The following is a 24775-nucleotide window of genomic DNA, read 5'->3' as shown; positions in this document are numbered from 1 at the left end:
ATCATCAATTTTCATATAATAACTCAATAAATTTGACATGTCTGTTATAAAATATTTTACCATGCAATATCATGCAAATATATGTATATAATTTGTACTAACTGCTGATTGAAGAATTTAATGACATGGACCGCGTTATTGGCATTTTGGAATCACTGGCATTTGATATAGTACTTTATATAGTACTTTGTAACACATTTTTTTCATTTATTGTAGAAAAATCTATCTCATTAAAATATTTAATTTTGTGAAAAATGTTACAAAATAACTTACAATATATTATATATAACGTATAGATATCAGGAAAATTTCTTTTTTTCTTAACTAGAACTTGATTTATCTCTATTTTCTTCTAATATTTTTTTTATTCTATCATATTTTATAGTTAAAAAGTCTTCATTTTATTTTTACAAAATTTATATATACATACATATATGCGGGGACTTTCTATTAAATAAAATATAAGATAAAAAATAAATAATTTTTAATGCATTAAAAAGAAGAAAAGCAAAAGATAAATCTAATTAAGAAAAAGAAATCTTTCTCGATGTATATAAATTTTGAAGATTTTTCTTGCACAAACTTTCACGTAAATCTTTTCTCTTACTCGTTTGCAAAATTTTTTTTCATTATAAAAAATTTATCAAAAAAATAGGTGAATTTTAGAAGATATATATAATATATATATATATAATTCTAGTATTTTCTTGGGACAAAAAACAGGAAATGTGTGTATAACGCGTGGAATTTTCAGGTATCTCAATATTCTAATCCCCATTCTAATGTTGGGAACCCTATTTCGTACCCTTTTTCGACAAACTGGCAAATTCTTTAATATAGATACTTTTTATATAGTGAGTAGAATTTAGAATCTAAAGTAAAATTATCTGAAAATTATTCTAGATAATTTAATAAAAATAATACTGCTTTTTCATCTAAGATGCAGATATAGATAATACATATTTTTATTATCTATATAAAGATAAGATGACGCCAAAATTTCATCTAGATAATCATCTATATAATTTTATTTAGATAACAGCAAACACTGGTTAATAAATACTATTTCTCAGTAAGTAAGTAAATAATATATATTTATTGTTATCGTTAAAGGCACTTGTTATTGATATAAAAATTTCTGTCACAAATTACTTCCAATGAGCATATTTAAATACTGATATTAAACAACTAATCGCTTTCTGTTCTATATATAATCTCAGATATTATGGACGCGTATATACGCAACCTAAGTGGGGAGTTTCGATATAAAAATTCGGATGAAGGCACTTAGGCAAATTTTCGTGTCGCAATGCTCCCCGAAATGTAATCTAGACTGTGTTTAGACTAAAAGCAAGATACAGTATGATAAACACTAGTAGTATCGTTATATTGCAATTAAAATAATACATTAAACGCACTTGGTCTGACGCTTCTGGAAAACGGTCGATCGAATCGACGATCGTTAAGAAACACGTCCGATTCGAATCATGATATATCGAACGGAGAAAGAAACATCGTGGAATACGGTGAACTCGAATAAAATGAAAATAAAACCGGTTGAGTAAAATTAGAGAAAAATTAGAAAATAGGAAAAAATGAATAAAAGAAAAACTCAAAATTGGATAAAACTCAAAACGCGTATCGCTAATCCGGCATAAAAAGCATTAAAAATGTTTCGATTACAAATTTCAAATAGAATCAATGGTCTAGTTTACGCCGATATACTTTGATACGCGTATTACTAACTAATCAATCATGTTCTTTAGAAGAATGGCTGTGATTCTTTAGTACGACGTTTGATATGTGTATCAAATAATCGGTGTAAACTAGGCCAATAACTCTGATCGATACCTAGTTTACATAAAATAAGAAAGTTTCATGTTCATCGTATTCGACGTGTGATGTCAACCTGTCTTCCAGAGCTTCAGCCTAAAAATACGAATAGTGACACAAAGATCAAGTCAACGTTTATATATATATATATATATATATATATATATATATATATATATATATATATATATATATATAACACGATCACTTTCTTTTACTATCTTAAAAGAAAAGAAAAAGTAAACGAGTAGTCGAAAATATTCGGCATTCGCACGACAAAGTTGAAACGAAAAGACAACGCAGAAGCGTGCGAATAACGAAATGAAAGTTACCTCTCTTTTCTCCGAGACTTTTCCCAGTTACAAGAAAAGACGGGAGAGAATCGATAATACGAAAAGTTTACATGATGGTTATCCTTAACATACAAAGAATCAGAAATTCACGCAACTGTTTTCATTACAAAACCGCGTACCGATATTAATTTTTCTCACAAACAAAGATTGCAATATAAATATTAGTATATAGGAAATTTCATATCCTCGATCGAAACAAATATTTTCCAATATAATTTTTTCATTTGTTTTATATATTTATTGTCAATGATTATATGAATTTCGATCACGCGGCTATTCACGCATGTCTAGTGATTTGTGCACTGAAAAAAATGTATTGACTTCGAATAAGTATATTTATTTCAATACTGGCCAATGAATTATTTATTCGAAGCTAATAATATTGATTTGATATGAAAAATATTTATTTGATATCAGAAAATCTTTTTCAAAACAAATACAATATTTAATTTATTTCAAATCAATGATTTATTTGGGAGTATTCAAATAAATATTTATTAATTTAGTCGTTTTTTTTTTAATGTGAACATTATTGCCTGACAAAGTAACAAAACCAGTTGCCTAAATTTCTTGCGTTTTTCCGTACTTTCTAAGCTGCCACATGTAATAAATTGCATGTATAGATGCAATTTATCTGCTTCACCGAAATCATTTTGATTTGCAGTGATAACTAGGCCGATTTAATTTATGAGAAATATAAAAAATATCAATGTGTTAGCGGCCTTTTTCTCTCGTCATTCCCAGTGCCCTTTAGCTAGAGGGACAGGATGCGAAAGCTCACTTATGTAGATAAAAGATATTTATGTAAATCTGTAAATATCTGTGTATACATATACTTTTCTCGATTTCGTAATCTTTATTATGTATATAATAATGTATAAAATGTAAGAGAAGTTTATAATCTAAGAGGATTTCTCGAAAAATACCAATATAATTGCAATCCGTAACAAGTATATAGACTTTACATATAAAAAAAATATATATTCTATCATCTTTCTTCCATTTTGCATTTATTTTCGGCGGAAACTCATTTAGCCGAAGTTCTAAAAATGTGTTGCCTATTAATAAAATTAAGTTCACGTAATATTTCGATTGTAATGGACGGTTATTGTCGAAAAACGACGACCGGCGGGTCGTGTCATGTTAATTAATTATAAAGATAAGGCACTCTACAAAACACATGATCGCTTGTATAAAATTACACCACGAGTGGGATCGCAAACGTTTTTATCATAATCCGTAATGCATCCCGAAATTGGCAACTCATGGAGATTCGTCTTCGATATCTCCGTATATTAAACATTATACAACACGATTGTATATGTCATATTCGAAATATTGACAAACGTCTATTGTCATTAAAAACTTTTTCAATCTTTGTCCAGTAAATCATTATATTGCTCTATCTATAATATTGATTCAAAATAAATGATCTTCAAGCTAGTAATATGAAGAGCTTCGTCAAACATGATTATGACTTATATTCGCAAATTATTATTCGTATCTTTGTATAGTATGAATTATAAATAAAAACCACATATGCTAAGGAAGGAAAACTGAGTAAATTTCTTGTACAAATATAAAGAGTAAAGGTGTGTTACAATAATTACCTATTACTTGACGATAATTTTTAATGCAACCAATTGTCATAAAATAAAAAAGAGTGCAAATTTTTAACACGACAATTAACTCTAATAACGTGTTAATTTATTATAATGGATAAAATTGAGTTCTAGCACAAAAATCTAACATCATAATGCAACAAATTTTCACGATTGCGAATTTTTCTTGCAAAAAATTGCAAACCATCAGTATATTCACAAAATTTAGATATTTGGAAAGGAGAACATTATAAATGCAATCAATCGTAGAGATTAGAGATACATAATAAAAGATTAAATTTAACGAATATGACAGTAATGTTTTTTTACATGCGTTATAAAGAATTAGAAAATTTGTAATTGTATCTTATAATTTACACGCAAAATGATTTACAAAAGCTAACAGAAAAGTTTTCGACCAATTATAAAAATGTCAAATAAATTTTCTGAAAGTACTCGAAACACTTAGAGATGTCGATATATTGTAACATATGGTTACTCTTCATATTTTTGCGATAAATTACATTTTCTTTCTCTTGCATATGTAGCAATTAAAGATAGCAGTTATCGCGATTTATCCTTTGTTATATATAAAATCCATCCTGTGAGAGCACTTCTATTTATAATTCATATTATACATTGCCACAAATCTAATCGCCACTTTTCTTTCTTTTTCTCTTTATCTTTTTCTTCTTCTCAGGCAGTGTACAAGAAAGTATAAACTTATATACAAAACGCTTAGAACTCTCGCACACACATACAGACACACTATCGCACCCTACACCTGAGAAAGAGAGAAAAAGAGAGAGAAAAAAGAATCGGAAGAGAATGGGAATCCTTACACTCTCTTGTATATGTACATATATATGAACACACATATATATATGTATGTATACGTATCTAGATTTGAGCATTACGCGCAATTAAAGGCCACTGTATAGTTTGAAAACTGTTTTGCACAGATATGTGAGCTTAGCTTTCTTATATAAAAAATTATTTTAAATTCATTACTTTCATATATAAAATAAATCGTAATAATCTTTGTGTAAAGATTCCCTGGAGAATCTCATTTCATCGATTGAAGGCGTCGATATTGCACGGTGCTATTTACGGGGCCATTTGTGAGAATCCACATAAATCCGCTGCACGTGCGATCTTGATTCTACAGCCACGTCAGCACGTTGTCGCCTTTGGTCGTGTTAGGATTTATGAGTGATTGTACGTCGTCCAATATATCACTGCTGAAATCCTCACTCAACTGTGACAATAACATACATAAAAATATAACTATATACATGCGCTTAAATTAAAAAATATATTCTTTATTTTTTATACAACATACTAACAAATATGGAAATTTATTTATAATTGTATATGGAAATTATTCATATAAAAATTATATAATTATAATTATGAATCAATTATAAAGAAATAAAAGCAGGTATATAAAATTTTTAGTTACATTTAAACTCTCTCTTCTCTAAAATTATTTAAAAGTTTATCATGACAATAATGAGAATAATAAATAGATACATTAAACTATCACATCTTATTTCAAATGATATTTGTTTATTATCTATAAAAAATATCTGTAGAATTTCTCTAGAATTTTGAGGTACTTACATGAAGAGACGGTAAAAGGTCGTCAGTCGAATCGATGTTATCGCTCAAAGTTGATAAATCCGGCGTCTCCATCGGCGTACGACCGTCTGAAAAAGATCATCAAGACTTAAGTATAACTAAACACAATTTTATACCGTTGTAAATACGTACTTATGTATTTATGGCTTCGGTATAATCGTTTCGTAAGATCAATCAACGCACAGTGCCTTTCTGCAATCGGAACAATCGCGCAAAATAATTATTCATAAATCGTGAATTGAGAATTCTTTGACAACAAAACACACGGACATTTTGTTTTTAGCACATTTTTTTTTTTTTTTTTTTTTTTTTTTTTTTGACAAATGCGGTGATGGGTGCGATGCGATAGCGGGATACGATTGCGGGAAAAGTCTCACATTCCGAAACACTTTTGCACAAACCGCTCTTACCGCTTGTGCCGTCCATGTTGTCGTCCATATTGCCGAGGAAGTCATCCGGAGTGTGAGGAAGGGAGTATGTTGTGCCAAGTCCTAGGCCGCTGTCGGCACTCTCCTGACGTGCGTGTTGCTCGTTTAACCCCGATAGGAACGGATCCATGGCGGCGTCCGTGTTGTTCTGTCGCAGCAACAGCTCCTGTTGAACAAGACACACACGTGACTTATCAAGAAGACGATTGCAATGTGAGCTGTTACGCGATATTACTCTCCGAGGAATCTTCAAGTACTAACTTGACTACGCATGATCTCTTGCTGTCGCTGCTTGAGGCGTTCACGTTCCATTTGTAGCGACTGAAGACGAATTTTTTGCTGGCAGACCTGGAGGTTCGCGTTGCTCTGAATGACATTGGCGGGCTGCGCTAGCCAGCTCTGCGGCAGCATCGCACCGGATGCCGGAGTTCTCTGAAGATGTGCCGCTGAAGAAACAATACCTTACATCAGAATACACATAAAAAATTCTTTCGAAAATTAAAATTATTTCAGAGATCAATGACAATAGTTCAAAGTAGGTCAATTATCGATTCTGAACAATTGTTTGGATTTCAAATTTTATTCTATCCCGCAAAGGTGAGGAATTCTTGAAGACTTACGGATTCGCGGATCGAACCACGAAGTAGTGCGGGTCTGATGATTGATGAAGTAGATTTCGCCCTCGGCTGTGCGTGCCTGTTCCCATCCGTCCGGCAATGGACCAAGCGAGTTGGGGTTGGATTTGTTCTCGACTGCGGCGGCGGCTACCGCGGCCACATTCGCGGCTGCGGCCGTTTTTCGTGGATCTTCCCATGTCGTGCTGCGTGTCAGGTGACTGCAAAAGAAAATTATGCCGCTCGTTAAACACAATGAGATAAGTAACTGCAAATTATCTCCAGAAGAGGGAAGAGAGAGGAAACAAATTATTTATAATATGCGAAAGATAACTTTCTTTTGAAGATAAAAAAATAAGCGTGTATGTGTATATAATTAAATATAGAATTTTTGACTGAATAAATCACACACACAATATAAAAAAACAATTATTTAATCGTCAAAATAATGAAAAACAAGTCATGTCGTGCTGGGTGTCAGATGATTATAGAATAAAATTATGCCACTCGTTAGACACATCGAGTACAACGAGATAAGTAACTGCAAGTTATCTCCAGAAGAGGGAAGAGAAAGGAAACAAATTAGCGTTTATAAACTAATTGTAAAATGAAATAAACATGTCTACAATATGCGAAAGATAACTTTTCTTTGAAAATAAAAATTATATATATATTGTGCTTAAAAAATTCTGAGTTTTGAAAAAGATTTATAGAAGAGTCAAAAATACTCAGATCTTTATGTATAAACTGCGAGAAGCAGCGAGGATTTAAAAATTTCAAAATAAAACATCGGCAATTTTAATATTACACGATTCATCGAATGTAATATGTTGCGTATTATTATATCAAGATGTTATGGCAAAATGCATAAAACATGTATATGTATATAAACGAATGTGGAACTTTGGATTGAATAAATCACGATATAAGAAAATAATCATAGAAATAATGAAACAGTAATTAAATAAAATTAGTATAAAATTAAAGAAGAGATTAAACAATTTAAAAACTAACACTATAATCTTCGTCAGTCAAAGATATAGAAATATTGATCCAGATAATTTTCTCATTTTTATATAAATATTTATTCCTAAGGTTTCCTCTTTGTTTTTTGTAATAAATAAGAAAATAATATATTTTAAATTCGTTAGTTTTTTATTTAGTTCGAATATCGGCCATAGTTTTGCAAAATTCGATCATTTAAGAGTTATGACCCAGAGAGCACCATGTTCAAAATTAGTGCACAAGACATTATTAAAAAATCCTTAAGACATCTTTCAGAAATCTTATGATACGATATCTCCAAAAAAACATCTTAAAGATGTTTGATGTGTGAATTTGGGACGCTGTCTGCGTGGACAAAAAAATTGGTGCGCAAATTGATCCAGATAAAAATATAATAGCGTATTGCCTTTATCAAAAATGTAAATAATGCGATTGCGTGTGCGAAATTTAGCTTGAATATATTATATCGAATACTTTAATGCTGGCTTCAGGTGCTCGATCTGTGGAAACTGAATACGCGACGCGGCGCGTACAGTTATCCACATATAGTAGGCGCGTGCTAAAAATACTTCCATTCAAAAGACCGAGGCAAAGCAGCGAGGCGACGTGGGTTAGAGCGTAGGTTTTGACGCCCAAAATAAAGGCGATTTTTTAATCTTGCCATCTTTTATTAAACATGTGGAAACGATAGTGCCCGTGAACGTCGAATACGCCTTAGATTAGTTCGAAATAAGGAATTTTTTTTTAAATACGTGCTCTATCGTAGAATTCAATAAATTTACACAACACAAGTGATAAATGGTATATTATTCAGGAATAACGAATAATTGTTCAAAAACTTTTCAAGAATGTGCGTGTATCCCTCAAATAAAAGTTTACTCGTAATCTCTCTCTCTATCTTTTACACATACGCGCAGAGAATAAATAAAAATTTATTCGGGCAAATATAAATGATAAAACCTCTTAAAAATAAAAATTTGCAGGCTCAAGTGGTTGCAATTTAAATAAAATTATTTTCTTATTCTGTTAGATGCGTTTAAGGATTAGCTGACCGACATAAAGTACGATATTTCTCCTTTTCGTCGCAAAACATTACAGTTCGGAGGAGGGCAAAAGAACGAAAGGAAGTCTGTTTTGCACAGCACGCGCGTGTGACGTCATTTCGCGATTATATTTCTGCACCCACACATCAAACTATAGACGATACCTGCTGGACGAACACGTACCTGCCTTGCAATGGGCAGGCGTTTGTAAACACTACGCCAATCTGACAGTGGCTCGATTTATTAATCATCCTGAGACTATTCAAACGTTGGCTTATTGTTACGTTTCGAGAAAAAAAGTTCCGATATACATGCATAAAAGTTGGAATTAATTTTTTTCCTAATGAAAATATCGAAGCTCTTCAGATTTTTACATGTTTCATTCGATTATGATATTCATAGAGTATATCTTTGTAGACGTATATCCTCTCAATACTTTTTATAGAAATTTTAGAGAAAAAACTTGCATTTATTGTGAAAAAAACGCTGATATATGCACTCCTTTTTCCAGATCGTTTCTTTTTAATCGCAAAACGATAATTCAGCAATGCATGAATTTCGCGAATCTAATTTGTCTACAATTGCGTGTGCTATTCATTATTTGGATAACTATATTTTCTGAGAGAAAGTAAAGGACAAGCCTGACAATTTTTGAGTTTTATTTCAACATGTTTCCAAATCAGTTTGCGATCAAAGTGGAGCTCGACGAGCAAAAAAAATAATTCTGTCTTCCTTAAATAGGTTCTGGATAAGAGGTTCCGTTTTCGTACAAATTCTCACGTTAATACTATGATATTAGACATTAAAACGCTAAATAAATAATCAAGTAGAGTTTCGGAAAAATAAATAAATCTAAAGCACAACTACTCGAAATAAAGACCTGTCCTCTAAGATAAAGAATGGTCTTTTATATTTTTTCTCCATATAATACTACACATTAGACATTAAACCGCTAAATAAAGAATAAAGAACAAAATAGAGTTTCGGAAAAATAAATAAATCTGAAGCACAGCTACTTCAAATAAAGACCTGTCCTCTAAGATAAAGAATGGTCTTTTATATTTTTTCTCCATATAATACTACACATCAGACATTAAAACGCTAAATAAAGAATAAAAAACAAAATTGAGTTTCGGAAAAATGAATAAATCTGAAGCACAGATTCTCTAAGATAAAGGACGGAATCTTATTATATTTTTTCTCTAGTCTCGCCAAACGTCCTGCGGCGAGTGGCGCCCAGAAACACCCTGGACAATGGCGACGCGGTTGCGTTTCTCACCCTAAACGTGCCTGAGAGGCTGTGTAGCTCTCGCGTTCTCCACCGCTCCCGATTGGCCGCGGTCCAGCGAAGAGGAAAGGCGCCTCTCGCGGCTGCCGGGCGGGCGAGATCAAGAGAGAAGAGAGAGAGAGAGAGAGAGAGAGGAAAACGAGCGAGGGTGGCAACGGGGGGAAAGCAGGCAGGGAGGACCGTTGAGCGAGCAAGAGAAGAGAACCGAGAAACGCGCGTCGGAGAATTATAAGAGGGTCCCGTGTGTGCGCGCAGACTCTACGGTGTATTTTTACTCCGGACATCACGGCGCCGGACAACTCGTAAATAGACACTCTCGTATCGACTCTCTCTGGTCCGTCCGCCGATTTCCCGCAGCCTCCTTCTCGGAGATCTTCCCCTCGAGCCGGCTCCTTGCGCTCTTAAGGGCGCGTCTCGTCCTCGCGAGAATAACGTGTGCTCGTTTCGTCTTTCCGTTTCGTCTAGGATTTAAGAATTGAGTTCTAGTCAAGGGTTATTTAAGTTTTGTGAAAAGGCTCCAACAAATTGCACCTATTTCTGGCCTTAAATGGGTTCATGTTGTCTTAGGCTCTAATCCCTTTAAGACCTAAATTGGTTAACTCTTAACTTTTAAAGTTTAGGATCAATATAATTTTTCTCTTAAATCTTCTTGAATCACCCTAGGACTTAAGGGGTTAATTATACGACTATGATTACGGTTTATTTGCGTCTATCGCTGTCAGATTGACAGGCCTCCTAACAGATAATTCTTACGAATTTAGTGTCATTAGGTCTAGAATTCTCGCGGATTTGATTAAAAGCGTCAGTACGAAGAATCGAAAATCTATACCAAGAGTCTGTAAAGCTTAATAATTGAGTTTTGCTATTATGGCAATTATTTTCAACATCAATATAGTTAAAAATCAATAATTGAAAATTTATTTAGATCACTTCCGCGACCTTTTCTTTTAGTCTTATCATTGTCGGATGTTTTGCATTTGGATTCTCATTTACGCAACTTCGAGCAATAATAAATAAAATATAAGTGCAAACTAATAGAAAATTATGCCGACGTAGTTAAAAAAGAAAATAAATTATGCCTCGCGATGGCAAAGGTTGTTTATATATATCGACGGCGAATTATATCGACGCTAATTAGCATCGGACAAATTAATCTCTGACGATAACGGATTAATAGAAAGTTTGTTTTGACAGTGACACAAGATAAGTCTTATGACATGCTTGTCGAAATAGATATGTCGCTTCGATATGACCAATTTATATGTATATAAACGCATATAAAATTATCAAAGTTTCGATATTTAATTTATGCTATTTTCAAGAGATAAATGCACAATTGACGTAAACAAAATTGTAAGAAATTTGTTTCGCTTTGTTTAATATGAACGAACAATGTTTTACACTTGACAATTTAAAGTGGCGTTCGATACAAAAGAGGAAATTAACACACACGTTAGAAAAACATCGAGACTGACCTTTGGCCACTCCAAAACTCCTAAGTGACAAAGTCTCGTGATTTTGTAATGATTTCGCAAATGCTCAATTTGCATATCTCACACATATGATGATGTATGTATATTTGCCGTCTAATGACTCGCAAATTTTATGATGTTCGCATATTAAGCAAAATCATGTATTATTTCTCGTGAAATGTCAGTTTCGAAAAAACACAATTTTCCAACGTAATTTTAATCACTCTGAAACACAGAGAATGGACAAACTTATCCATCCAGCGTTTCTCTTTACCTGCAAACTGTTGGATCAATTTCGAGTTGATCTTTCGGCAATTATGAAAGTAAATTAGAGAGTGAGAGAAAGAAAAAGAGAAGACAGATATATAGAAATATAACAATATATACACGAGCACAAATCTTATGCACTTAAATACATATTTTAAGCCCAAATTACGAGACGGTGAAATACATTTCGTAGGATACGTCGCCAAGATTAGGGGATTAACGCAAAATAACTTACGCGACGCGATTAAGATGTCACACGTGGTATTTATGCAACCTCTCGGGAAGCACTAACGGTACACGAAGTTTAAAGTTAAAAGCATCTCTCGGCATCATCAAGCGGAGATTCCTACACTCTGGATAACTACTTCTCGTTTATCTGTATGTGAAATTGCTGATGTCGCGGCCTTACCTTCGCGAAAATGAGTAACACGTGCTGGAATCTAACGCTTTTAGTTAATGGAATCCTCGTGAGAGGATGATAACAAATTGAGTTACACACGGAACGAGAAAGAGAGAATTACAGCTTTGATTTTATGATACGTCCGCGACATCCATATATATATATATATTAATCATCAACTTTCCCCTTTTTCCAAAATTTTGTTAATAAAATAATGAATTATGTATATGCAATTAATTTTTTCGGTAAATTCAGTTCCTTTTTCCGCGATACAAATATTTTTCAAATTAATACACAGAGAGAATTTTCTCTTAGAATTTACTTAGAATTTCAACGAATTTTATAAGTTAATATCTTTTTAATATCCGATTAATATCTTTTTTACCACAAATAAAAAATATTTATAACTATCACAATAAAATATGTTCGATTAATTTTACTATGTACATATTAATATTTTTCAATGTAAATATTAATCAGAGAAACTCTTATAAAATTCTTTCAATACCACATTGTCTCACAATTACCCTGATTTTCAGGGCAAATTCTAAGAGAAAATTCTTTCCGTGCACACAATTTATTATGTACACATTAATATTTTCTATTATTGTGGTAAATATTAATCAGAGAAACTTATAAAATTCTCCCTATATATATTGTCCCATGATTACCATGATATTTTCAGGGTAAATTCTAAGGGAAAATTCTCTCGTATGTATATTCGAAATAAAACAAAAACACGAAAACGGGAACACAGTCGAGTAGAATATTCTTGTTCCCTTGCACCGAGCAAATTTTACAATACGAGTCGCGCGTCGCATTGCCTTGAACTTTCGCCCGGCGATCTATCCTCGTGTCTGGCATTCGCATTTGTCGTCTAAGCTCTCTCGTGTACAGGTGTGTCGGGGTCTTTAGCCTCGGTGCAGCGCGACGACGAGGTAACAGCGTCGCATCTTTGCCAACGATGGCGCGTTACGATGCCACCAACGGTAAATTTCATTGCAAAACTGTCGTATTATTCGGATATTTTCTCGTTAAGAGGACACGTTGTGCCCATCCGAAACCCGTAAAAATCCGTAGACGAGTTTGGCGAAAACTTCATTTACCTCTCTTCTCCTGTTTCAATCGCCATAAACATTAATATCACACCGTGAATTTCTATGCGACACTCGAATACCGGGATCGCGAATCTACTCTGAGCAAAAGCTCGCGGATATGCAGGAAAAGTAACGAAATATGTGTGTTTACGCTAATCTATCCGACCTTGAAATGCAACAGGATACCGATGTAGCGTACAACTTTCACCTGCGCGACTTTGATTTGGAAATATCCGGCAATCTATAACCGCCCTCGAAACTGATTTACGCACATTTATGTTAAAGATCGATCGAGATTAAATGCGGTGTCGCTTTAAAAAAAAAAATCTATCGTTTGATTAGCCATTCCATTTAAATGTCAATCAATTGATTCTTTACGCTCGATTGGTTGAATTTTAATACCGAAATTGAATAAATTTTTTTCTACATATATATTCGTTCGTTATTTTCCGAGCTCTTCTGAGCAATCGACAACTGAGACAAGAAGTATCGTGTATTCTACTTCGATAAGACGTGACTCGACCATAAGTGCTACGTGAATCGACGCAAACGTCGGAAACCTTGAAGGAATGCTTGCGTCTCTTGCCTGGCGAAAGACGAGCAGCGCGATAAGAACGCACTCAAGTGCTCGAAAGCCATTGTCTCACCTGTGTTCAACAAAACGATCGAGAAGGAAACGTTCGGATCTCTCTTTATTTATGATTTTTCAATATATCACTATAAAATAGACTCTTTTTTTTATTTTTATGTTATAAAAATTTTAATGTTAATTTTATATGCTATAGAATTAGAAGGTTGCAAGTTCTAAAGTTACATCCCTAAAGCCAAATTTTATTCTGCTCGAATTAAAAAAGTTTTATTGTATTGAATCATCATTTCTTAGTTCTATACATTCAAATTCTTCCATCTTTAAAAAAATTATATTTGAAAAAGACGTAAATTAATTTGAAAAATATAATTGTACGATTTAGTCTATTCTCTTGTATGTGTATTTTTTAATCACAAATTTAGAAGTTAAAACTGATGATTCTATATAAGATCTATTTTTTATTCATATATCAATATAGAAAATGTATCTAAGATTCGTTTCTTAGCAATCATGTTTCTTCGTATTATTATCTGTGCTACTTTTCTGATTCTAACATTAATTGTGATATAAAAAGTTGATTAGATAATTAAGATTAGTTAGATTATAGTTAATATGAATATTTAAGCGATTTTATTTCATTCAGAAAAAGTATCATTCATATAAAGATTCAATACAAGCTGTATTATTATTTCTTTTTCGTTGAAAGTGTATGTATATAGATGTTTTAAAAAATGTAATTTATTGGATATCGAATATTGTTTAATTTATATGTATTTTCTTTTTTTTAATCTTTCCTCTATATATTTTATATTGCAGAATTTAAAAATGTCTTTTTTTCCAAACATGTGCAACAATAAAATATAGTATGAATACGATAAAATAGTATCCATTATACGGTTCACGCGATGTATTATCGGGTGTTTTAATTATTGTATTTAAATGAACTTGGTATTAAAAATCAGCAGAGAAACACAATTATTACAAACAATTCTGAGAAATATAGTGCAAGCAAATTTGTGATATATCTTTGAAATTGACAAAAGTGCATTTTTTTTGTAAATATTATATATTGTAACTTTTAAGCAACGCAATTGAAAACAAAAAGAAAATAATTACAAATGATTCTAAATTAATTGTAAGATATATCGATTTTTTTAATCTTAACGGATGACTCAATCAATTTTACAAAGTGCTGTATTTTTCTGGCTTTGATTACGAATGAAGTTATTATTCCTACAAACAAAATATTATTTTCTATATTGGAAATTTAATTAATAAAACATAGAAAGTTCATACAAATGTTTGTCCTGACAGCATCTGGAAATGCAAGAACAAGTGTATTGGAATATTTAGAAGCTAGTCGAAACCGAAATTATTTGTCCGGACTGAGCGCGTGATAGAAAAGAATCATGTTTTCTTTGCGTGTTTTGAACGCTGAAAATGATACTGAAATAAAGCCTCGTGTTTTTGCTAGACAGAGCGAGTCGGCCAGTTTTTTCGCGTTAAAACACCCGATAATAATCGATAACACGCGTGATCAAAAACATGCACACATTTTTTTTCTCATAACTTTACGAATTGGGCAGAGGATTAAAAATACGCAGAGTGCGTGGTATTTTCTCTAATAAGGATACAGAGTGGGCGCGATATTAATAGGCAATGTATTATTAATACGCGATATTAATACACGAAATGCGGGAGTGTGGTCCAAAATCATACTCAAGCTAGCGAACGATCGACTTATTCGCGGCTGAAACCACGTTTCAATTACGCAAATTAGATTCTAATAATCCCCACGCTGGAGAGGATCCAAAAGCCTCGGTCGACAGTAATTGGGCAAACACGTATTCGAAGAGAGGAAGAAGGAAGAATGATTGAATAAGTGAGTGAATGAGCGAATGAGTAAATATTCTCGGAAGACTTTTCAAAACGGAAAGAAATCCATATTGAATCTTTCCTTCAAAAGTAAATATAAGACCAAAATTTTCATTAATATGACGAAGTAATATCTTGCGACAAATATATAAAAATTATACAATAACCTCGTGAAAAAATATTCATGTATTATAATATGTTATTATAGTGTTGCAGTGTATCTTTTTTATGAGAAAAAAATGAGCTTTGCGGAAATAGCCTAAAAGCAATAGATTGTATTTCCTAAAAAAGTTGACATATTAAAAATTTATATTTAAACAAATATTAAAAATATATAATTAATTTTTTTAGAATATGGTATTAAGAAAAATAGATTTATCGCAACAATATGAATGTACATGAGCATGCAGTTTTGAGTTTAAATTTATATAAATTTAAATAAATTTATATAATCTAGAATGGAGTCATTATTTTTTTTCTTTTCACAGAACAATCTATTGCCACACTTGGCGTTGATGAGAAATGATTGACTTTCAAATTCGGAGTAAAATATAGCAGTGCTATAAAAGCGAAAAACACCATTTCATAATCAATAATAGCCGAGGTATCAAATAAATATAATAAGAAATAGTAAAACGAAAATTATGCAAAAAAGTACAAAATAAAAAGACAAGACTATACGTAGTAGAAAAAAATTGTGAGACGACAGAACTCGATAAAAGTTAAATGTAAGTGCCAGCTGAATTGATAATGTTGATATACACAAAGAGACAAGTACGTGCAATAAGAGAGACATTTTTTTCGCGATCAGATGATATCACGATTGTGATTATGATCTATTTATCAATAGTAGTAATAAACAATAGTTGCATAATAAGCAACAGTATATGGTATTAATATAATATTAAAAATATTTACTCTTTCTCTCTTTCTCTCTCTTAATTTTTGCAAATGTAGCGAAATGTTGCAGCGAAGGTTTTTTTGGAGTACATGGCATCGGAATAGCATATATATTGTCATTAATATCAAATATCGCCAGCGTAACACTGTTACGAGGAAAGAAAAGACGGTCTTTTCCCGCGGTGATCATTACCGCGTAATTTAGCGAGCGTGCAACTCGCTTGGCTGCACTTTGCAGTGCACTTTACCAACAAGCTCACGCTCGCTGCGCCTCGTATTACGCCTACCGAAAAAAAATGAGCTCTGTGCTCTGCTTCCGCAAAATTCGCCGACGTTCTGTAGAAAATGGAGCGCATATGTTTGAAAACTGAACTTTAATGGAAAAAAAAGTATACGCGATCTTCTGCGTTTTCGCAAAAATCGAAGATTAATTTCAATCTCCTTTCCTGCGAAAAAAACTGCGCAGTACGTAAAAAAAAAACCGCTTGCTATCGTCGCAGAGATATGTCGAAAATTTATTACGATTAATAAATCGATATGATATGCACGTTTGAAAGAATGGATGCGTCAATCTTTAAAAATCGACGATGACGAGAAATTATTCGCGTCGTATCGTCGAGATTGAAGGATTCATTTGCGCGGTTCGTGACAAAAAGATCCTTAACTCGGTTCTGATAAGAGTAGATACATGTAGCAGCGAAAATATCGATATAGCAAGATCAATCATTAATTATTATCAATCCCGGAGTGGGAGGCAAGTACCTCCCTCCGTACATTTTTACGTTCGGGTAAAACGAATAAACGTGAAACGGCGCTTTCGATTCGCGCATAAATTTGTGTAGCGCAAGAAAATTTGATGGCGTAACATGCGGTAGAGAATTCCGATGCGATGCACATCGAAGAGCCTTTCCATTCTCTTCATGCAAATGATTTGTTTCTAATGATCCTTTAAGTGTGCGTATTATTTATTAAGAATAATTTGCTGATACTTTCGCGAAGAAAACTAATCTCTTCTGCAAAATCGTTAAAGAGATGGTTCCCAAAATGTGTTAAGAAAAATAATCGTAGCACATCGTATAACGAATGCATTTAGACGACTGCTTTCGTAGAAGTGCTTTATTTTATCTGTTCGAATCACTATTTCCTGTCGACCTTCCAATAACGCTACAGGAAAGTAAATCTCGATATGTAGAAACGAAGCGCGTTATTAAAGCGTAATTAAGCTATTATCTAAATTACCTCGTGTCTCAAGGATATCTTGTCTATTGTTAATGGATTTTAAGATATTCAGGGCGATATCCGAGATAGACATCTCGTCTATCTAGTCTCTCTGTACGAATAGCCACTTGGCGCGGTTCATTAAAAACACGGATTTTCGAAATACTTGATTTTATATATATATATATATAAATCTGACTATGTTTATGTTATAACTTCAATAATTTTAAGAGAAGCTACACACTACACCTAGAATTTATACAAAAGTTTATGACAAATGATCTTCGATGAATAAAGCAAACGATAAGAGAATTAAAAGATTAAAATTATATATATAGATATAATTTTGCAAGAAGATCAAAGATGTATACGCCGCTTTGTGTTCTCTCAAACACGTAGAAACGTGAAAAGTATTCTTCAGAAATGAAACCTCTACGTGACCGTTGTTATGATTTCAGAGCAGGTAGCAACACAAAGGTTGTACATTTAAATGGAAACTGCTCAGGTAAATGTTGGGTAAAAAGATTAGATGGAGAAAAGCATTTTTCTTCTCAAGAATACCCTTGTACAAAAATTCAAGATACAGAAAAAGAAAGAAAGATACAGAAGAAGAAGTTAGACAAGAAAGGTACAAAACTATTAGGATTTAGTTCAAAAAGACGGTAACAAATCGAAAATGCAAATTTTAACTAAAATATCGTGATTAATAAAAACGCATTCCCAAATGTCATCATAAATTACTTTGATTTCACTAAGAATGTAGAATAATTCAAAATTTTAATGTTAATAACCGATATTCTAATGATAAATTAAAATAGATATTTCTCCCTGAAAAAGAAAAATTTACGACGACAAAGCATCGATATTTTTTCCGATTAATTCTTTTTAAACTTGAAGAGAAATCGAAAAAGTTAAATATAATTAATCTTATTATATCGCGAGTACCGAAAAAGCTGAAAAATATATCATATATACCATTATAACAAAAACTGTGTAATTTTTATTTCTCTATTTAATATGATTTTTCAAATGTACATTTTTTAAATAGAATTGTATATATTAAAAGAAATATCTTTCAAATGCAGTTGTGAAAATGTCAAGAACTTAACAATATATTTTAATAGCCAAACTCTGTACTTGAATAATAAAAAAAGCAGAGATGTATGCTACAAAAAATGCTATAAGGTGTTCAATTTGATGTCGCGATGTCAGCAGATAAAATAAAACTTTGAAGAAAATATTTAGAAAAATTAGTCTAATCGTGAGCCACATCGGCAGGTTCGTTCAAGGATCGAAACGAGCGACAAAGGAGTCTCTCACGACAGGTGACACGTGATAATCCCGGCAGTGACGCAGGTGAAGCAGGTAGAGAAGTTAAGATGCATGGTGGGAGACCCCACGCATATCCCTCAGAAGCATCGGAAAGAAGGGAACATGTTTCAGGAACAAGTCTAAGGATTTTCTCATCAGGTCCCGTGTAACAGCGTCTCGAAATTTATTTCTAACGATAATCGGCGTTACGAGAGATAGGGCACATAAAGGTTGCTTTAAAGTATTACCTTAAAATTCTATGAGCTTAGATTTTTCTTTCTCTAGGAAAATACTGATTCTCGCATTTTCGAAATCTAAGCGATATCTTTGCCAGAGAGAGTTCATCAGTTTCAGTTGAGTTCTTAATATGAGTTTTAATTTTTCCATGTACCATTTTCCATTTGAAAGAATAGAAAAGAAAGAAGCTTTCAGATGTGATAATGATTTTCATCGATATTTTCATTAAAGTAAAATGTGCCATTCTTAGTTCTTTACACGTATTCCCAAAAATTACCTTTTTTATACACAGATCCAATTCTAAAGAAACTTTCGCCCGTTCGATGAAAAAGATATATAAATAAATGTAGCAAATTTTTTGTAAAAAAATCCTAGAACTTTTCTATTAACAATGACGTCTCTTTCCGTCGAATATGTTAATTAGTACATTTGCATCGACTGTGTTTACTGTCGAGCATCGTGACGCGCGAATTCAGTTCCGAGGGCAAGAGATGCTAGCAGCATCACGAAGAGTAGCTTAACGGAGATGAACCGAGAGAACGCATCTTTCTTCCCTCGCCGACCGTGATGAGAAGTGATGGGGACCAACGGAGGGGAGCCAACGAGCAAGGAGGAACAGAGAGAAGATGAGCGAGTTGCCGCGATAAAGACGGTGTCGGCCTTGAGGTATGCGGGACTTCTATGCGGTGAAAATTACCGACGGCGATGAGTCGCAAAACTACCGTTCTCTAATGAACCATAGCGACGCGTATAGCGTGAAATGTGCTCAATTTTAGAAAAACAAAACTGTTTTACTGTCCTCCACTGTCTTGATCTCACGTACGCACCGCATATTTTCTATGTACTTCGTATATTTACATTTTAAGATTATTTCGTTCAAATAGATTAATCTGATAAGAGGTTCGATTAGATGATTAGAAAGACTCTTGGAGTCTGTTGTTTCCCTACACGGTGAGAATTTTCTCTTAGAATTTATCCTGAAAATCATGCGGTAATAGTGGGACAAAATAGTATTGGAGGAATTTTATGTTTCTCTGATTAATATTATTTATAATAAAAAATATCAATATGCACGTGGTAAAATTAATCGAACATTATTGTGGATATTAATATTTTTTATTGTGGTGTAAATATTAATCAGAAAAACTAAAATTCTTCCACATGATTATCATGATTTTCAGGGTAAATTCTAAGAGAAAATCTTTTCTACGTATAGGTTTCAAATCATAATTCTTTTTTAAATATAAGTTTACGATTTCAAAATCTTTACGTATATAAATAATAAAATTATAGTCTCAATATATTTATAAGAATCAGTAAAAAAATATTGCACACAATTCTAAATTTATAATAAATATGGTATGTATGAATTATCTAGCTTTTAGAATTCTTAGGATTTCTGCAGTCGAAATTACGATATTATGATATTAAAAATGAGAAATCGTGTGAATTTTTCTTTTACGAAATACATAGAAATAAATTAGTTTTTTTATACTATTTGCTACTATTCGATTATATACAATAAATCGATAACATATTGAAAAAACTTATTTCTTCATTATTTTATGTTAGGGAAATGGTAACATATATATCAGTAACATATATAACTCAATTTGTATATATTTTATATTTATAGCAAGTATAGACTTTATAATAAAACAGCTTTCCAATTAATCGAGTTCCTACTGCTCCCTTAATTATATACATATTTCGAAAAGAGAAACTCGATATATCTCATCAATCTATATTATCAAATACGGTATAGTGATAAGATACGGTACAATTAATTTATTTCGATATATAACGCAAGAAAAGAGTAAACATGATTTCTCGCTTCTAATGTCACAATAACTGAATTCCTATTAGTGAGAACAGAAATCTGGCAACGAAACAACTATAACATACGAACCGTACGAACAAGATAAAAGTGTACATCCAAAGGCACTGGTAAATGCATAAAATGATAAAATGTTCGATCGGGGGAGGAAAGAAAAAAAGAGGGATCGGTACCAAATCCCGCATCTCATCTCGTTCCTCTCCCTCATCGGCAAAGAAACAAGCTCGAGAGAGTCACTCACTTGAGGAAGTAGATCTGGCCCTCGGAGGTGCGTGCCTGCTCCCATCCGTGCGGCAACGGGCCCAGGTCGTCGACCGTGCTGATGACGTCGTAGCTGCGCTGCTTCTGATGATGATGGTGACGCGCGTGCGGCTGCGGCGCGTGTTGGGGCGCCTGTGGCCCCGAGGCGTACGTCTGTTGCAGGGAGGCCGGGCTGCTGTGAGCGCGGGGATGCGCAACGGTGAGGCCGGCCGCAGCGGCGGCCGCGGCTACGGCGGCCGCGGCCGCGACCGCACCTGCGCTATTCGCGGCTCCGCCGCCACCGGCGCCACCGCCGCCGCCCGCGCCTCCGCCGCCGGCACCTGTGCCGGTACCACCGCCACCGCTTCCGCTTCCGTTGGCACTTACGTTGGGCGCGCCGCCGCTGCTCGGCGTCGCGGCCACCGCGGTCCCGAACGCGGAATCCGCGGAGTTCTCGCGCGAGTGCGAGATCGAGGGACTCTTGCTGCCGGTGGACGGTGGATTGAAGAAGGAATCCGGTAGATTGCGCATGCGCAACGGCACCTGTAGCGGTCGCTTGGAGTCGGGCTTGAGGACGGTGTCGAATAGAGCCTGAAGATCGGACTCGGAGTTCTGGTCCACCCTGACGACGAGATTACTCTTCAACTGGTCCACGTCTTGGTTGAGCGCCATTTTGGATCACACGTTCGTTCGCTCGCTCGCGCGTTCCCTCTTCCTCTGGCTTATGTATCAGTGGACCCCTGGCGTCCTTGTCTCTCCTTCCTCGTCCTCGTAACTCTTTCTGCGTCTATCCGTTCTCCACTTGCCTTCTTTCACGGCACGGCTACCTATATCTCGCGTGTATCACGTACGACGCAGCCAGACCTCTCCTTCGTTCTCGTTTTCTCTCACCTTCCCTTTCTCTCCTTCGCGACCGTCTCGTTCCCACGGGACGACGCCGTTGGCTTCTTCCTCCTCTTCTTCGCTTCCACCTGTCCTCCGCGTTTCGCCACGGCGGAATGAAACAATCGGGAAAACGCCGTCGTCGTCGCCGTCACCGCTGCTGGGTACCAGCAGCGTTCCCCGCGATACCGATGGGAATAATCCCTCGCCGCCTTCTCCTCCTCTGCTCTCGCCGCTCTCTTCAATCGCGCTTCCCGATCTCCGTATGTTACGGGTGGCCTACACCGATTGAGACTGCGGGAATCGCTCTTCTCGTCGTCTCTCCCACCTCTACCGACTCGTATCGGCTCGCCCTACCTGCGTAGACTCGTGACGAGCGCGAGAGCACAGGAAACACGACCTGAGAAAAAAGAGAAAGAGAGATGGAGAGGTGGGGAAGAGTGTTCTTTCTCTCTCTCTCTCTCTCTCTCTCTCTCTCTCTCTTTCTCTCTTTCTATCTCGAAGCTCCAAAGATTCCGTCTTGCATTCACCAGCGACGCTCTAGGACGCTAGCACTTGAACGATAACACACGTATCGGTGATATCGTCGCCGAGACGAAGACGTATCCGGGCAGCCTCTCCCCGTACAACTTCGTTGGTGCGCACATTCGATAGAAAGACAGAAATTACACTCACATTCGCTTCAGTTTTCTCGAGATACGTCACTACGATGTTAACAATGACGATGACGATGACGATGACGGCATCAGCGACGAAGAGGAAGACGACGACGACGGTACGATAAGTCGGCGAAACGGTGATACGCTGGGACTCGCGGCATCACGACCGGATGCTCGGACATTGAAGCACTTCGGGGCGAGGAAGTCGCGTTCCTCGAAGATGGTGCGGAGACCAAGACGTCGTGCTGGCGAGCCGACGAAAGGAGTCGTCCGTCCTCTTCTCGATCGTGCGACAACTCCGGTCCGGTCTCCTTTGAGCGATGACCGATGAAGACTGGTTTGCTCCGACTCCGAGTACACCGTCGCGTTACGTTGACTGTGCTGGGACTGGCACGGCGACGAAGATCTGGCAACCTGCAACGCGTTAATGATGTGAAGCACTGGCAACCACGCTCTCGGCCGCGAATCACCAATCGGGAAAAAGCTCTTGATGATGCGCGGTGTCGGATCTCGCCCCGAAGCGCCGAGCCAAGCGCGTGTGTCGGCCTGTTGCTTCAACCTACCTATCTACTCCGGTACCCAAGTAGGCGTCGTTGGTGGTATCGACGCAGGCGGGGGGCAAGAGAGCGATGAAGGAAAGGCGCAGGGAAAAATGCCTAGGCGCGTACTCAATGCGCGTCGACGCTTCGAGAAGCGGTTTTCCTTTCAGGAGCGTTGTTTTAGGTTATTTTTTTAGGTTGCATATCCCAGGCTCTCTTCCTACGCCAGGATGCTGCAAATTTCCAATAAATTTAATATTATGCACAAAAATGTTTGACGACAGATTATCATGATACAAAAAATATACTGTTATTATATTATATATATATATATATATATATATATATATATATATATATATAATTATATATTTTATTAATTTATATCCAAATTTTTTTTTACTATTTAGACATAAATATTTATTATTTAAAATATACTTGTATATATCATACTATATCTAAATAGATGTAGTATCTATGTAACTTAAGGTTACAAATTTTTCTCGATATAAATTTTACTTTTGTCGGAGCCTTATTCATGTCAGCAAGAAAAAACTTGAATATATGAATAAAACGATTCCGCATATGCAAAAGCGGATCCGTTGATAATTTGACCCGAGATTGACATATATAATAAAACGATACGATATACAAATCTGACATTTTATGATAAATATTGACGAGTTCGCATGCGTAAAATATTCCAAATAATTCACATGTAACTTTACATGTTTTTATGTCGGAAAGTACCTACCATGATTTTACTGTCAGGTATCAAAGCGATTGAAGGACTCTCAATCGCAAATTATGTATTAAAATGTGAAAAATTTAACAGATGTTAGAATTCTCTCTCTCTTTTCGAGCTACAGGAAATTAATTTCGATAATCCATATAATACCTTGACTGTTATAAACACACATAATAAACGATGATAACAATAATAAATTAACATAGATAACATACAGAACATAGACATAGAAAAAGAACATAGATTATTTTATCTTTACCTAACGTGCAGTCCATCTCGAGCTGAAAACATCGACTAATCGAAGCGAAAAGTTCTGCATCCTGATTGGCTAACGAAGTGTAGACTTGTAATTTGTCCACCAATCGAAGCATTTATAACGACTTGTTTCCTGTCATTCATAAAAAAACTAAATTTAAAGCTTATCTGCACATATATGTATATCTATGCTCTAACCAATTTTTTAAATAAAATACATATTATAAATTATGTAATTTTTTTACTATATTTTATAATATATTGACATTTCATCGAATATATAATTCGATATTCACATGAAAAAATTAAAACTAGCAAAATATTTGACGATAGAATAGATAAAAGCATTACTTTTTTTAATATTATAAAAGTTATACTTTCAAATTTAATAAAACAATTTATTTCCTATTATCTTTTTAAATTGCATTTTTTCATGTTATATT

The 24775-nt window shown here is 34.7% G+C and overlaps 1 protein-coding gene across 4 annotated transcripts; it reads right to left on the bottom strand.

The window, feature by feature from the left end:
* Nucleotides 1-1077: 1077 nt before the first annotated feature.
* On the bottom strand, nucleotides 1078-24451 carry yki (Transcriptional coactivator yki). Of its 4 annotated transcripts, none has more exons than XM_029301784.2 (9): nucleotides 24337-24451; nucleotides 23354-23562; nucleotides 21251-23204; nucleotides 6477-6691; nucleotides 6118-6302; nucleotides 5839-6022; nucleotides 5561-5620; nucleotides 5411-5496; nucleotides 1078-5045 (listed from the first exon to the last, which is right to left on the bottom strand). In XM_029301784.2, exons 3-9 carry the CDS (start codon nucleotides 21919-21921, stop codon nucleotides 4950-4952), a joined length of 1497 nt encoding a protein of 498 aa, XP_029157617.2. In that variant the 5' UTR covers nucleotides 21922-23204; nucleotides 23354-23562; nucleotides 24337-24451; the 3' UTR covers nucleotides 1078-4949. The 4 variants fall into 4 exon arrangements, with proteins under 4 accessions (XP_029157617.2, XP_029157611.2, XP_029157623.2 ...); XM_029301778.2 differs by lacking the exon at nucleotides 24337-24451 and adding an exon at nucleotides 24084-24287; XM_029301790.2 differs by lacking the exons at nucleotides 5561-5620; nucleotides 24337-24451 and adding an exon at nucleotides 24084-24288.
* Nucleotides 24452-24775: the final 324 nt, after the last annotated feature.

Source organism: Nylanderia fulva, unplaced genomic scaffold (assembly GCF_048542155.1).
Source record: "Nylanderia fulva isolate GAGA-0341 unplaced genomic scaffold, ASM4854215v1 Scaffold38, whole genome shotgun sequence".
Lineage (NCBI taxonomy): Eukaryota > Metazoa > Arthropoda > Insecta > Hymenoptera > Formicidae > Nylanderia > Nylanderia fulva.
Note: the sequence above shows the minus strand (reverse complement) of the source record. Positions and strands in the feature narration are given on the sequence as shown.

Excerpts from the sequence above, each read along its gene's own strand:
- yki (XM_029301784.2), bottom strand. The coding sequence starts at position 21,921 with ATGGCGCTCAACCAAGACGTGGACCAGTTGAAGAGTAATCTCGTCGTC. Across the intron at positions 6,303-6,476 it reads GTGGTTCGATCCGCGAATCC|CGGCACATCTTCAGAGAACT; the intron begins GTAAGTCTTCAA and ends TTGTTTCTTCAG. Across the intron at positions 5,621-5,838 it reads CAACATGGACGGCACAAGCG|AAAGGCACTGTGCGTTGATT; the intron begins GTAAGAGCGGTT and ends TTCCGATTGCAG.